This window comes from Gymnoscopelus braueri (genome assembly GCF_963280865.1).
Source record: "Gymnoscopelus braueri genome assembly, chromosome: 21".
NCBI lineage: Eukaryota > Metazoa > Chordata > Actinopteri > Myctophiformes > Myctophidae > Gymnoscopelus > Gymnoscopelus braueri.
This window is the reverse complement of record NC_137623.1, coordinates 30,104,010-30,117,629: the sequence shown is the minus strand read 5'-3', so window position 1 is coordinate 30,117,629 and position 13,620 is coordinate 30,104,010. Positions and strand designations below refer to the sequence as shown.

The following is a 13,620-nucleotide window of genomic DNA, read 5'->3' as shown; positions in this document are numbered from 1 at the left end:
TTTCTTAGTTAGTGCTGCATTCATAAATGACGATTGCTCATTCAATGTGGCAAATGAAAAAAAGCTTACAGCACCTGGTATTCCCAGGCGGTCTCCCATCCAAGTACTAACCAGGCCCGACCCTGCTTAGCTTCCGAGATCGGACGAGATCGGGCGTGTTCAGGGTGGTATGGCCGTAAGCAACAGCATAACGGCCGGTAGGTCTTATATAGATGACAGTGGCCCTGCTGTGGAGTGTGTTTATTCCTCTATTATAGGCTGGGCTGCTAAAGGTTAGAAGTGACATTGTTGAGCAGTGCCATTTTCTTAGTTAGTGCTGCATTCATAAATGACGATTGCTCATTCAATGTGGCAAATGAAAAAAAGCTTACAGCACCTGACGCGCGAGTGCTGCGAAATGTTAAGCTTAACTCGCCCTTAACGTTTTCAATGCAAAGTCTATGGTAGTCTTAACTCACTACGGATGCAATACCGTATTTGGCCACCGTTTTATCTCTATGGCAGGTCAGTGGCGCTGTTCCTCACTCTGCCAGCCAATCACAGGCTAGCTCAGTTTTGCAGGAGCAGCCATCTTGCTTTTAGTTCTTGTGCGGACAGGACCCATAGAGTTAAGACTGGCAAATATGTTTGTATTTAACGATAGAACGCAAAAGTACACTACTAAACACGTGCATGACATAGTACGTGTAGTCAGAATGCTGTGTTGGCCATGTTTGATTAAGAAAATGGTCACGGAACGTACATTTTAAATGGGTTCCAATTGGCTTTTCAGTTTGCATATCCGGTCTTGAGCGGACACGGAAACAGCGTTGTGTATTGTGCATGTGCCGTACCGGATACAGTAGGCGGGGGATCTAGACTGGACTGAACTAAATGGACGCGTCCCCGAAAATACTGCGAGACAGTTTTTTTTATCACAGAAGGGCATCAGGGCATTACTAAATAGGCTGTGAATAGACTGTTTAGTCAGCATGCCGTTTTTGCGTTTTATTTGGGCCATCTTTATAATTAGTTACTGTTATCCTGTTAGCTCCGTTTCATTGTAGTGATTTTATACATCTGTATAGCCAACATGACCGTCATATCGTGACAGTCATGGCGCTACTTGTTCCTGTTTTTTGAGATTTTTACATTTCACAACCCGTACATCTACATAAACGTTAACATTTCAAATATAAAGTGCTGGCCCCACGGCCATAAATGTAACAAGTTAAAACGTCTGGGTCTAGGTACCCGTATCTTCTGTATTGTGCAATAAAAAGTATTTTAATCCGATTGGCGGCCATTTTTTAATAGAGTTATAATGTATCAGTGTGCAGTACACCTCCCAACCGATAGGGTTGCGTTGTTGAAAGCATATGAAAAAATGGCCACCGATTGGATTAAAAGGCTTTGTATTGAAAAATACGGAAGATACGGTTACTTAGACCAGGGCGTTTTAACTTGTTAAATCCATGGCCATGGGGTCAGCACTTTATATTTGAACTACTTTATGTAGATGTACGGGTTGTAAATGTAAACATTTTAAAAAACAGGAACAAGTAGCGCCATGACGCTTTTGACAGACGAGCGTCATGTGAACCATGGCTTACATCTGTACACAGCTGTTCAGAGTCGCAGTCTCCCAACCAACCCCGCCCCCTCAGTGGGTGCGCAAAGTTTACTCACGGACTGAACGGTCAGTGTGAGAGAAGAACAGAGAAGACGATGCATGATTATTACTGTTACTGTTATTACTATTTCGTTCGTTACACACAACAAAGGTAAGTCACTTGTTTTGGATGAATGAAAAGTTGACTGATGAATACATGTGCATGTTGTCTTGTTATTTGGGGATGGATAAAATGGCAAAATGCCCCACTCGACCCATGTAATCTCCGATTATTGTTTATTGTTTGCAGTCATTTGTGCCATATTGGTGAATGTAAATTACATTTAAATAAGATGGTTAATCATTGTCGTTGGGTATTTGAACACAGATAATAATAATACACTTTATTTGTATAGCACCTTTCATGACATGAAATGCAGCTTAAAGTACTTCACAGAGCAAGAATACAATAACAGAAAAAGTACAACTTATTTAACAATAAAGCAAAAAAGATAAGCAAAAGTATAAAACAACATTAAAATAATTAAAAAAAGGCAGTAAATCAGGCAAAACAGGGAGGACAAGATGGACAGATGGACAATGGTTGGTCATTGTGGTGTTTTGATTGATGTGTAAACACAGATGATCATTATACATTCAAAGCTGTTGAGGCACATTGTAGTTGTTGCATGTTAATCCGTCACCCTCATTATATAAACTTCAGTTTAAATATAGGTATTACATGAAAATACGATTGCTTTTACTAGTACATTTAGGTATTGTTGGACTTCTATGTTCTGTATACAGCTGTACTTGTTGTGGCCAGTGAATTTCTGTAGGCTAAGTTCTCCCCCTCCCCCATTCACTCACTCTCATTCAACTAGCATACTGGCTGGTTGTACAGTTCATGTTGAGAATGTGAGACTGATAGCCAGGCTCCCTGCTGCTGCTGGTCTGCTTGCATTGTCTTGTACATGTGATAAACATCTGCTGTGGTCTCCCCCCAGTGATGGAGCAATCATCATAATGTTTTGCTACTACTACTGTTTTACTTCTAGCTTTATCATTTTTAAATCTTCTATATCTTATTATTATCCATACTGTTGAGGAAGCTTTAAGTGCCCTGTGTGTCTGTGACAATAAACACAATGAAACATTGTAGGTTTGGCCAAAATCACTCTTGATTTAGATCACACTTGATTTGCCCCACTCTCCTTCCATGCCCCCCCCCCCTTTTTTTACACGGCCTATCTCACAGCTGGATGAATGCTTTTTTGAACACCTTTCAACCTATAGCATTTTGGGGGAAATAATTCTAAAATGTTCATACATAAAAAAGATAGTGAAAATAGCAGACAAGCTCAGAATGCATCGTCATGCAGCACATTGTGATATTGTGGATCGGTAATTCTTGCTACCTAGAACATTTTTAAAGTTCAAATGTATTAAGGATATGGCCTGTGTTTTTACATTGTTTATTTTCATTGTTGGTTCTGTCATTGTCAATCAGGGTTTCTTGGTTTATTTCAGTAATATGCTTTGCATATTTACGTTATTTGCCACATCTGTCTGGTAATATTTTTACATATCAATCCTTATTATTTGTATATGATAATTAATCATCAACTAAAAAGCCCTACATACAGCAGCAGGGAAGTTTACCATTTGTTGAGGCCCATGATATAAGCTGTGTTGTGAATAAAGCCTAAACTATACTGTGGGACACAAGCCATCTCTCATATCTCTGGGCATTTACCGAGCTATGAATCATGAGCCATGCGACTCACACACAATATAATTATAATATAATTAAAATATCAACTTGTTTCAAAAACTAAAAATGTATAATGTATAAGTCTAATACTTTCTCTTCTTCATTTGTGATAAGCAAACATGCACAGAAGAATGTCCTATTTCCCTGGAAGAGGACATGTTACTTTCCGGAAGGGGGCACGTGGATATCTCCTTGAGGGGCCTTCAGATGAGGCAACACTTATTAAGGACAACGTTGGTGCAGACAAGCCTGACAAGCCTGAAGCATTGCCAGAAGACCTGGGGCCTGTTCCTCGAAAGGTGAATTAAATAAGCCTGGATTTAAGTCAAATCCAGGCTTGACAAAGTCGGGTCCGTATAGCCTGGTTTATTCGGTTCCTGGAACGCCAAGCCAGGCTGAAAAGGAGCGACTTTGTCGAGCTAGGCCTTGTCAAGCCAGGCTGTGTCGAGCCAGGATAATGAAGCCAGGCTTCACTTATTTCTATAAAAGACCATGAAAGTCGATAGCAGAATCCTTGAACTTGACCAATCATGGAGCCCAAAACCAGAGCGGCGTTCTTCTCTGTGGCTGAACAGCAGCACTGCAGCAGCTCATGGAATCTTACAAGGAAGTAAAATTTATAATAAGCAAGAAAGGAAACACGGCCGCAATAAATATAGATCCAGGGAGAAAGCGTGGCAAAGTATTGCCGACAAATTAAATGCACAAGTTGTCCAAAAATATGCAATTAATTTATATACAAATCCATAAATATATAATTCAGTTAGGTTTAAACATAAGGAGTTTAAGTGAATGTTGGAATTATAATTATAAACACTTAGAATAATTTTCTAATTTCAAATTTCTAAAATCGAAGATCTACAAGGGAAAAGCTTGCCTTTTGGCGGCCGGGGGTCCACGGTCCACGGGGGTCAACGGGGGTCCGGGAGTACACGGGGGGCCGGGCCCCCCGTGTACTCCCGGACCCCCGTTGACCCCCAACAGAGGTCTGGGGTATACGGGGGTCCACGGGGGTCCGGAGGTCCATGGGGGTCCATGGGGGTCCGGGGGTCCACGGGGGTCCGGAGGTCCGGAGGTCCATGGGGGTCCGGGGGTCCGGAGGTCCATGGGGGTCCGGGGGTCCACGGGGGTCCGGAGTTCCATGGGGGTCCATGGGGGTCCGGGGGTCCACGGGGGTCCGGAGGTCCATGGGGGTCCGGGGGTCCGGAGGTCCATGGGGGTCCGGGGGTCCACGGGGGTCCGGAGTTCCATGGGGGTCCGGGGGTCCGGGGGTCCACGGGGGTCCGGAGGTCCATGGGGGTCCGGGGGTCCATGGGGGTCCGGGGGTCCACGGGGGTCCGGAGGTCCATGGGGGTCCGGGGGTCCATGGGGGGCCGGGGACCCCCAGCCGCCATAAGACAAAAACATTTCGGGCTTGTAGATCTTTGATTTTCGCATAAGAATTGAATAAGTGTAGAAAAACTCATTGGTTTATGATTGGAGTCATTGGACTAACAGCTATTTCACAAAACTTGAAGAACAAGGCACTGGATTAATAAAGCTTGGCTGTTAGCCTGCTCCTGACCAGGCTAACTTCACAGCTAAATTGCCATGGTAACTAAGCTAGGCTTGCTTCAATTCTCTTTTGAGGAATCGGATAAGGCTAAACTTAGCCAGGGTGAACTGGCTAAACTAATCTTCAAGATAATTCACCTTTTGAGGAACCGACTCAGCTCTAATCCTGGCTAAATTAAGCCAGGATAGGTGGTAAAGCCAGGCTTTAGCTCTAATTCACCTTTTGAGGAACAGGCCCCTGGTTAGACGAAACGCCTTAACTGTTGTTCGAGAGAGAGGAGGGGATGCCTCAGACAGACAAGAGGTGTTTGGGGAATATGTCCTGCAGTTTGGCAAGTACCAAGGGAAGTCCTTTCGGTGGCTTCTAGAGAACGACGTGGGATATATAATATTCCTTACCAATAGTCTACAAGCAGAGGAGGATGCAGGAGTCCTTGTGACAGAGGGACACGGCAAGGTCAGCTTACAGTCATTTATCAACTATGCCCACAGCTTTGATGAGATCCAGTCTCTTATAAGATACAAGTCGCAAAAGACATCTGGAGACAGATACAAGTCACAAAAGCCATCTGGAGACGACGACAATCTGGTTAGATTTGGTGTTCATAAGGAGGAAACTTACCGGGAGATTTGGGACAACAGGGCCAATGGCTACGCAGGCTTCGTACTGCAGAAAAAGTGGTCCAAAGGTACATGGCCGGACAAGCTGAAAACATACCTGATGGAGAAGAAGGAATCTGCCTCCCTTTCCTCTGGGTCTGTGCCTGCTTCAAGTGCTTCTACGGAAGGTTGTTTTTTAATGCCAGCCGTAGAATTTTAGTAAGATGTGTCTGTAAATGTATTACATTTCATATTCATTACAGCTCAATCATTTTAACAGATGCTGTTATTTTAAAGCAACATATGTACTGTGTAGAAATTACATTTTTACTACATTCTACATATTTTCTGTCTGCAGGCATCACAGACTTTGGAGACGATGGTTTGGACAGCTTCATGGTGATAATGGGGTCCCCCTCTAAGTTAGCGGTGCATTGCTGTAAGTACACATTTGTGTGTGTTTGTTGCTTTCTTCACTGATTGGACATTAAAAATCAATTATGGCTCAATCTGTTTGCTATTAATGTATGTCTGCTATTTCAATCTTTTTGTGTTACCAGCTGTTGAAACATCTTCCTCAGTTTCCGTACCAGGACAGGCTACAAGAGAAAAGGGTTAGCTTCAAATTAAATATACAATTTGTGTGACAGGTTATTGAGACACCATGAATTTATCTCATAACCTAAACTTTTTTTTGCCTGTTGTGTTTTCTGTGTTCTGGTCATGTTCTGGCCATGTCCGTGTTCTGTGCATGTCTGTGTGGTGTGGTGTGCTGTCCTGTCCTGTCCACGTTCTGGACATGTTCCACTAACCATTGTTTGCATGCGAAAGTTCTGCTAACTGAGATAGGGAACATGAATTGATCCAGCCACGATGATGGTGAGTACCCATTTTATTCTGTATCTAGCCTAGTTATAAGTATAAAACATACAGTATTTTTTGTGCCATTTTGGTTCCCCTGCTTAGACTATTATGTAATGCATTTGACAATTGAGTATCGTTGTATATTCAATGTGCTGAAAAGACCAACTTCATTCATACACACCAGTACATTTTTAAATACACATTGAATATACAACATGTTATTAGTATAATGTAATATACATGTAATGTCACGAACAATATAGTAGATGCAAACATTATTTTTTTGTGTGGGAATAAGATGGTGTGTGCCTTTAGCTAACCATTTGTATATTGCCAATCCTACAATGAGTGACAAGATTTTGTCTGTTGTATAGTACCATCTACTACGATGTCCAGACCACCTGCTGGTACTGAAAGTAAACTGCAGAAGTCGCCAAGAGATGGTAAATACGCTATGATTCTATTCATCTGTCCAAATAAGTGTTATGCAGTGTTATGCAGGCGGTATCTGTTATGCATAAATATGTACTTTTGTAGACTCAGATGTGCCTGCTTTGAAGACGCCTATTCCGCCAGAGCTGATGTGTCTGATGCCAGCAGGTCCCCCACAAGTGGAGAGGACAGTTTCTGCTGGAGGTATGTATTATTTTAAGTGATTTTCATGCTCATTTTAAGTGATTTTCATGTTCATTTTATCTTCAATCTACACTAACACAACATATCCCTCTTTTCAGGAACTACAAGGCCTGTTGTTTCACACACTGTCCCACATCCACTAGTGGCTCCACGTGGTAAGATATTTTCTCTGTTTTCTCTGAAAAGGTTACTGTGCTGCAAATGCTTCCTCCATAATTATAATTATATTGTAATAAACAATGTGATCATATTATCATTACATTTCAATAATGTCCTTTTCATCCTTGTTCCCTCAGTTGGCCCATCTGTCCCTGTTCCTCCACACATCACATGTGACACCAGTGAAAGCACTTGGAAGTGCAGTAATCATCAGCAATGGTTCATTAAAGAAGAGCTCAAATCTCTTGGGCTGTGGCCTAACTTTGAGCATAACCGTAAAGCAGGACATGCCATTTCGTTATGGCGTCACCCTTTTCAGCCAGAGCTCCTCGACACAGTGTCGACACTCCCACCCCGAAACTTCTACCAAATGCATCCGTTCTTCATATGGAAGCCAGAGAACGAGATAATGGTCCGGCTGAGGAACACTTATGTACTGCCATGCCTTCATGGCTGTCCAAAACCAAATGTAGCACAGTCTGGTGTAGGTAGGCCTCGGGTGGTTGTTGGCATCAGTGGACAGTATTATATATTTTCCTCTCGCCTCCACTGCAAGGTGTGCAAGAAGCACTGGTTTGCTGACCAACCTAAATGGCTGGAGAAACTACCCAAGAGGTTCACAAACATTTTGCCATCAGTCCTTACGTACAAGAAGGCCCTCTGCAAGTCTGTGATTGATGAGCTGAGGCGCACTGGCAAGTCACCCACAGATATGGCAAACCAGTTAAACGAAATGAGGCTGTTAGCCTGCTCCTGACCAGGCTAACTTCACAGCTAAATTGCCATGGTAACTAAGCTAGGCTTGCTTCAATTCTCTTTTGAGGAATCGGATAAGGCTAAACTTAGCCAGGGTGAACTGGCTAAACTAATCTTCAAGATAATTCACCTTTTGAGGAACCGACTCAGCTCTAATCCTGGCTAAATTAAGCCAGGATAGGTGGTAAAGCCAGGCTTTAGCTCTAATTCACCTTTTGAGGAACAGGCCCCTGGTTAGACGAAACGCCTTAACTGTTGTTCGAGAGAGAGGAGGGGATGCCTCAGACAGACAAGAGGTGTTTGGGGAATATGTCCTGCAGTTTGGCAAGTACCAAGGGAAGTCCTTTCGGTGGCTTCTAGAGAACGACGTGGGATATATAATATTCCTTACCAATAGTCTACAAGCAGAGGAGGATGCAGGAGTCCTTGTGACAGAGGGACACGGCAAGGTCAGCTTACAGTCATTTATCAACTATGCCCACAGCTTTGATGAGATCCAGTCTCTTATAAGATACAAGTCGCAAAAGACATCTGGAGACAGATACAAGTCACAAAAGCCATCTGGAGACGACGACAATCTGGTTAGATTTGGTGTTCATAAGGAGGAAACTTACCGGGAGATTTGGGACAACAGGGCCAATGGCTACGCAGGCTTCGTACTGCAGAAAAAGTGGTCCAAAGGTACATGGCCGGACAAGCTGAAAACATACCTGATGGAGAAGAAGGAATCTGCCTCCCTTTCCTCTGGGTCTGTGCCTGCTTCAAGTGCTTCTACGGAAGGTTGTTTTTTAATGCCAGCCGTAGAATTTTAGTAAGATGTGTCTGTAAATGTATTACATTTCATATTCATTACAGCTCAATCATTTTAACAGATGCTGTTATTTTAAAGCAACATATGTACTGTGTAGAAATTACATTTTTACTACATTCTACATATTTTCTGTCTGCAGGCATCACAGACTTTGGAGACGATGGTTTGGACAGCTTCATGGTGATAATGGGGTCCCCCTCTAAGTTAGCGGTGCATTGCTGTAAGTACACATTTGTGTGTGTTTGTTGCTTTCTTCACTGATTGGACATTAAAAATCAATTATGGCTCAATCTGTTTGCTATTAATGTATGTCTGCTATTTCAATCTTTTTGTGTTACCAGCTGTTGAAACATCTTCCTCAGTTTCCGTACCAGGACAGGCTACAAGAGAAAAGGGTTAGCTTCAAATTAAATATACAATTTGTGTGACAGGTTATTGAGACACCATGAATTTATCTCATAACCTAAACTTTTTTTTGCCTGTTGTGTTTTCTGTGTTCTGGTCATGTTCTGGCCATGTCCGTGTTCTGTGCATGTCTGTGTGGTGTGGTGTGCTGTCCTGTCCTGTCCACGTTCTGGACATGTTCCACTAACCATTGTTTGCATGCGAAAGTTCTGCTAACTGAGATAGGGAACATGAATTGATCCAGCCACGATGATGGTGAGTACCCATTTTATTCTGTATCTAGCCTAGTTATAAGTATAAAACATACAGTATTTTTTGTGCCATTTTGGTTCCCCTGCTTAGACTATTATGTAATGCATTTGACAATTGAGTATCGTTGTATATTCAATGTGCTGAAAAGACCAACTTCATTCATACACACCAGTACATTTTTAAATACACATTGAATATACAACATGTTATTAGTATAATGTAATATACATGTAATGTCACGAACAATATAGTAGATGCAAACATTATTTTTTTGTGTGGGAATAAGATGGTGTGTGCCTTTAGCTAACCATTTGTATATTGCCAATCCTACAATGAGTGACAAGATTTTGTCTGTTGTATAGTACCATCTACTACGATGTCCAGACCACCTGCTGGTACTGAAAGTAAACTGCAGAAGTCGCCAAGAGATGGTAAATACGCTATGATTCTATTCATCTGTCCAAATAAGTGTTATGCAGTGTTATGCAGGCGGTATCTGTTATGCATAAATATGTACTTTTGTAGACTCAGATGTGCCTGCTTTGAAGACGCCTATTCCGCCAGAGCTGATGTGTCTGATGCCAGCAGGTCCCCCACAAGTGGAGAGGACAGTTTCTGCTGGAGGTATGTATTATTTTAAGTGATTTTCATGCTCATTTTAAGTGATTTTCATGTTCATTTTATCTTCAATCTACACTAACACAACATATCCCTCTTTTCAGGAACTACAAGGCCTGTTGTTTCACACACTGTCCCACATCCACTAGTGGCTCCACGTGGTAAGATATTTTCTCTGTTTTCTCTGAAAAGGTTACTGTGCTGCAAATGCTTCCTCCATAATTATAATTATATTGTAATAAACAATGTGATCATATTATCATTACATTTCAATAATGTCCTTTTCATCCTTGTTCCCTCAGTTGGCCCATCTGTCCCTGTTCCTCCACACATCACATGTGACACCAGTGAAAGCACTTGGAAGTGCAGTAATCATCAGCAATGGTTCATTAAAGAAGAGCTCAAATCTCTTGGGCTGTGGCCTAACTTTGAGCATAACCGTAAAGCAGGACATGCCATTTCGTTATGGCGTCACCCTTTTCAGCCAGAGCTCCTCGACACAGTGTCGACACTCCCACCCCGAAACTTCTACCAAATGCATCCGTTCTTCATATGGAAGCCAGAGAACGAGATAATGGTCCGGCTGAGGAACACTTATGTACTGCCATGCCTTCATGGCTGTCCAAAACCAAATGTAGCACAGTCTGGTGTAGGTAGGCCTCGGGTGGTTGTTGGCATCAGTGGACAGTATTATATATTTTCCTCTCGCCTCCACTGCAAGGTGTGCAAGAAGCACTGGTTTGCTGACCAACCTAAATGGCTGGAGAAACTACCCAAGAGGTTCACAAACATTTTGCCATCAGTCCTTACGTACAAGAAGGCCCTCTGCAAGTCTGTGATTGATGAGCTGAGGCGCACTGGCAAGTCACCCACAGATATGGCAAACCAGTTAAACGAAATGATGCACCTTAAATATGAGCGAGCTCATCTGGCATATCTCCACAGCATACAAAATGTCTGGGATGCTGAGGCTGGGGTGTACGGGCAGAGGACAATTACACAGATGGTGAGGAAGGATGACACACCCCAGCCTTTTGGAGAATATGACGACGAAGAGGCCTGGTGTGGAACATCAGTCTCTGGACACTACGTGACCGACTGCCTCATTGACGAGTACCGACGGCAAGAGCCGGCCATCACCAAGATGCTTCAGGGCACCTTCGGACAGGTCTGTATATATAGTTATTCATACTGTATATTCACAGGTGATATAATGATACTGTATATTCACAGGTGATATAATGATACTGTATATTCACAGGTGATATAATGATACATGTATATTTATTAACGTACATTTATATTTATTGACAGACTGAACATGTTAACTAATTCAGAGATTGAGTGCAGATATTTAGGCCCAAAAGCTCAGTATATTGCTTTAATCTTGATTTGGTTCTTTCTTACTGCTGTTGTTGCAATGAATGTCCCTCTGGGAATCACAAATGGCTTATCTTATCTTAGGTCTGGCGGTCTGACCACACCAGGAAGGTGGCACGGAAGGTTACACTGTCATCTGGTGCCATGTCGAGCTATGCAGTGATGAATGAGAACTGGATGATTGTCTCCTGGGTGATGGTGCAGGCTGAGACAGAAAGGTCGCTGCGGCCCATGTACGACGGGTTGGCTAAGAGGTACAGTGATGCAGAGGTGGAGAAGGCGAGTTACCAATGGGTGGACAGGTGAGAATAGTCATCTTTTCTTTCTTTATTGTTGTATTGCCTATCACCCCCACCCCTCCAAATCACACAAGGTTTCACCTTAATTTGTGTGATAATACATGTTGTTTTTATGCTTATTACAACGCACCAACCTTAGTAAGTCAAATGTACTTGTATGTGCAAGTACAAAGGGATAAAGAATTATAATATGTGTGATTCTCAAAATGACCTTTGAAAAGCCTTTTATATGCCTCCTTTTTTCATCCAGGGACTGCTGTGCACCATTTAAGATCCCTGACACTCTCCCTGATGAGCACCTCAATTGGGATGCCTGGAAGACAACAGATTTCATCATCACTAACGCCACCGCTGGGCCTATGGAGAACACCTGTGCATCCCGGATACACTTCAACTCCAACATTGATGTCAAGTTGGACCTGTTCCACTGCATGCGCCGTTTCTCACGGGAGTGCACATCTGAGCATCATCCTTTGTTCAGCACCTTCTGTCAGTTACTCTCCGCTGCCTTTTCCTTAGTGGATCAGGAAGACCTGCAGAGGCTGAAGGATGCCTATAAATTCTGTTCAATACTTCATCATAATCCAACAAAACAACACGTAAGACAGCACTGCCGGATCAGAATTCCATGCCCGGCATTACTGGTACAAAGAGTTGAGAGTGTACTACAAAACTTTCACCAGATGACCGACCCAAACAATGTGCCCTTGTTCAAACCATCTATGCTGAAGTTGTGGCGTATCCAGAGGGTGCACATTCTCCGTGGGTGCCTCAGTGACCCTGAGCTCACAGAGGGGATCCTTTACCGGTATGGGGGAACTCTGCAGCTTAACCATGTCCGTGGTGAAGGAGCAAAAGTCCCCATCTGGATCCCAGTCAGAGGGACATCACAGCAAGAGGGGTTCCACTTCCACCAGGCTCAGTGGATTACTGGAACTCATGCCTCCTGTGAATTGTTCCAGGCCCAGGGCATGACAGGGGTGGCACGTTGGAACTACCAAAGACTTGTGGATCTTAAGCAGCCAGGTGTGATCCTCCCACGTGTGTTTGATCCATCGTTGTTTATAGATCTGAACTCTGCTTCAAAGAGAGTGACTGGCCAGGATAAGTACCCTGCAATTCACCTCTCTGACAGGGACACAGGTGAAAGGTTTGGCCTGGAATACAGAGAGCCAGAGTGCCGCCCAGTACCACTTGACTGGGACAAACACAAGGCAAAAGAAAGTGATTCTTCTGTTCCTCTGCCCCCTGAACTAGCACCACCCACAACTGGTCTGGCATTGGCAGCACCATCCTCTGGCCTGGCAGCATCCACTGTGTCCCCAACATCCTATGGCCTGGCAGCATCCACTGTGTCCCCAACAACATCTGGCCTGGCAGCATCCACTGTGTCCCCAACATCATCTGGCCTGGCAGCATCTACTGTGTCCCCAACATCATCTGGCCTGGCAGCATCTACTGTGTCCCCAACATCCTCTGGCCTGGCCGCATCCACTGTGTCACCAACGTCCTTTGGCCTGGCAGCATCTTCTGAGGTGTTTTTAGTGCCCAAGCAAGAGGTGTTGGAGCCTACAGCTGAGAGTGAGTTGACACTTAAATATTACAAATATTGTATATATTAATATGTGAATATATACATTAATGGATTTAATGAATAAATATTCGTACAATACTATAGTACCAAATAATTGAAACTGTTTTCTTTGTTCTAGTGCGCTCCATACCCCTGCCAGTGCAGTCCTCACCAAGGAGTGCCCGCACTGGACCCATCAAGACAGGTCGGAAAGTGTTTGTTTTGGACTACAAACGTTGGCCACAACCAATGAAAGCAGCTATTGACAGTCTACTAGTCAAGTACCATGGGAAAAAAGACATAATGCAACTGGTGGATACAGATTATGCTGCCATGGTCCTTCAGTCT

General features: G+C 43.4%; 2 protein-coding genes across 2 annotated transcripts; both read left to right on the top strand.

Annotated features, from left to right (window-relative positions):
* Positions 1 to 5,204: 5,204 nt before the first annotated feature.
* Positions 5,205 to 9,145, top strand: LOC308076961 (uncharacterized protein; the record flags this gene model as incomplete). Its single annotated transcript, XM_080417486.1, has 11 exons — positions 5,205 to 5,707; positions 5,878 to 5,958; positions 6,080 to 6,133; positions 6,351 to 6,398; positions 6,758 to 6,826; positions 6,921 to 7,019; positions 7,118 to 7,174; positions 7,316 to 7,919; positions 8,332 to 8,615; positions 8,885 to 8,965; positions 9,108 to 9,145. Exons 5-11 carry the CDS (start codon positions 6,772 to 6,774, stop codon positions 9,143 to 9,145), a joined length of 1,218 nt encoding a protein of 405 aa, XP_080273612.1. The 5' UTR covers positions 5,205 to 5,707; positions 5,878 to 5,958; positions 6,080 to 6,133; positions 6,351 to 6,398; positions 6,758 to 6,771.
* Positions 8,212 to 12,956, top strand: LOC308076960 (uncharacterized protein; the record flags this gene model as incomplete). Its single annotated transcript, XM_080417485.1, has 11 exons — positions 8,212 to 8,714; positions 8,885 to 8,965; positions 9,087 to 9,140; positions 9,358 to 9,405; positions 9,765 to 9,833; positions 9,928 to 10,026; positions 10,125 to 10,181; positions 10,323 to 11,188; positions 11,485 to 11,702; positions 11,950 to 12,725; positions 12,835 to 12,956. Exons 5-11 carry the CDS (start codon positions 9,779 to 9,781, stop codon positions 12,954 to 12,956), a joined length of 2,193 nt encoding a protein of 730 aa, XP_080273611.1. The 5' UTR covers positions 8,212 to 8,714; positions 8,885 to 8,965; positions 9,087 to 9,140; positions 9,358 to 9,405; positions 9,765 to 9,778.
* Positions 12,957 to 13,620: the final 664 nt, after the last annotated feature.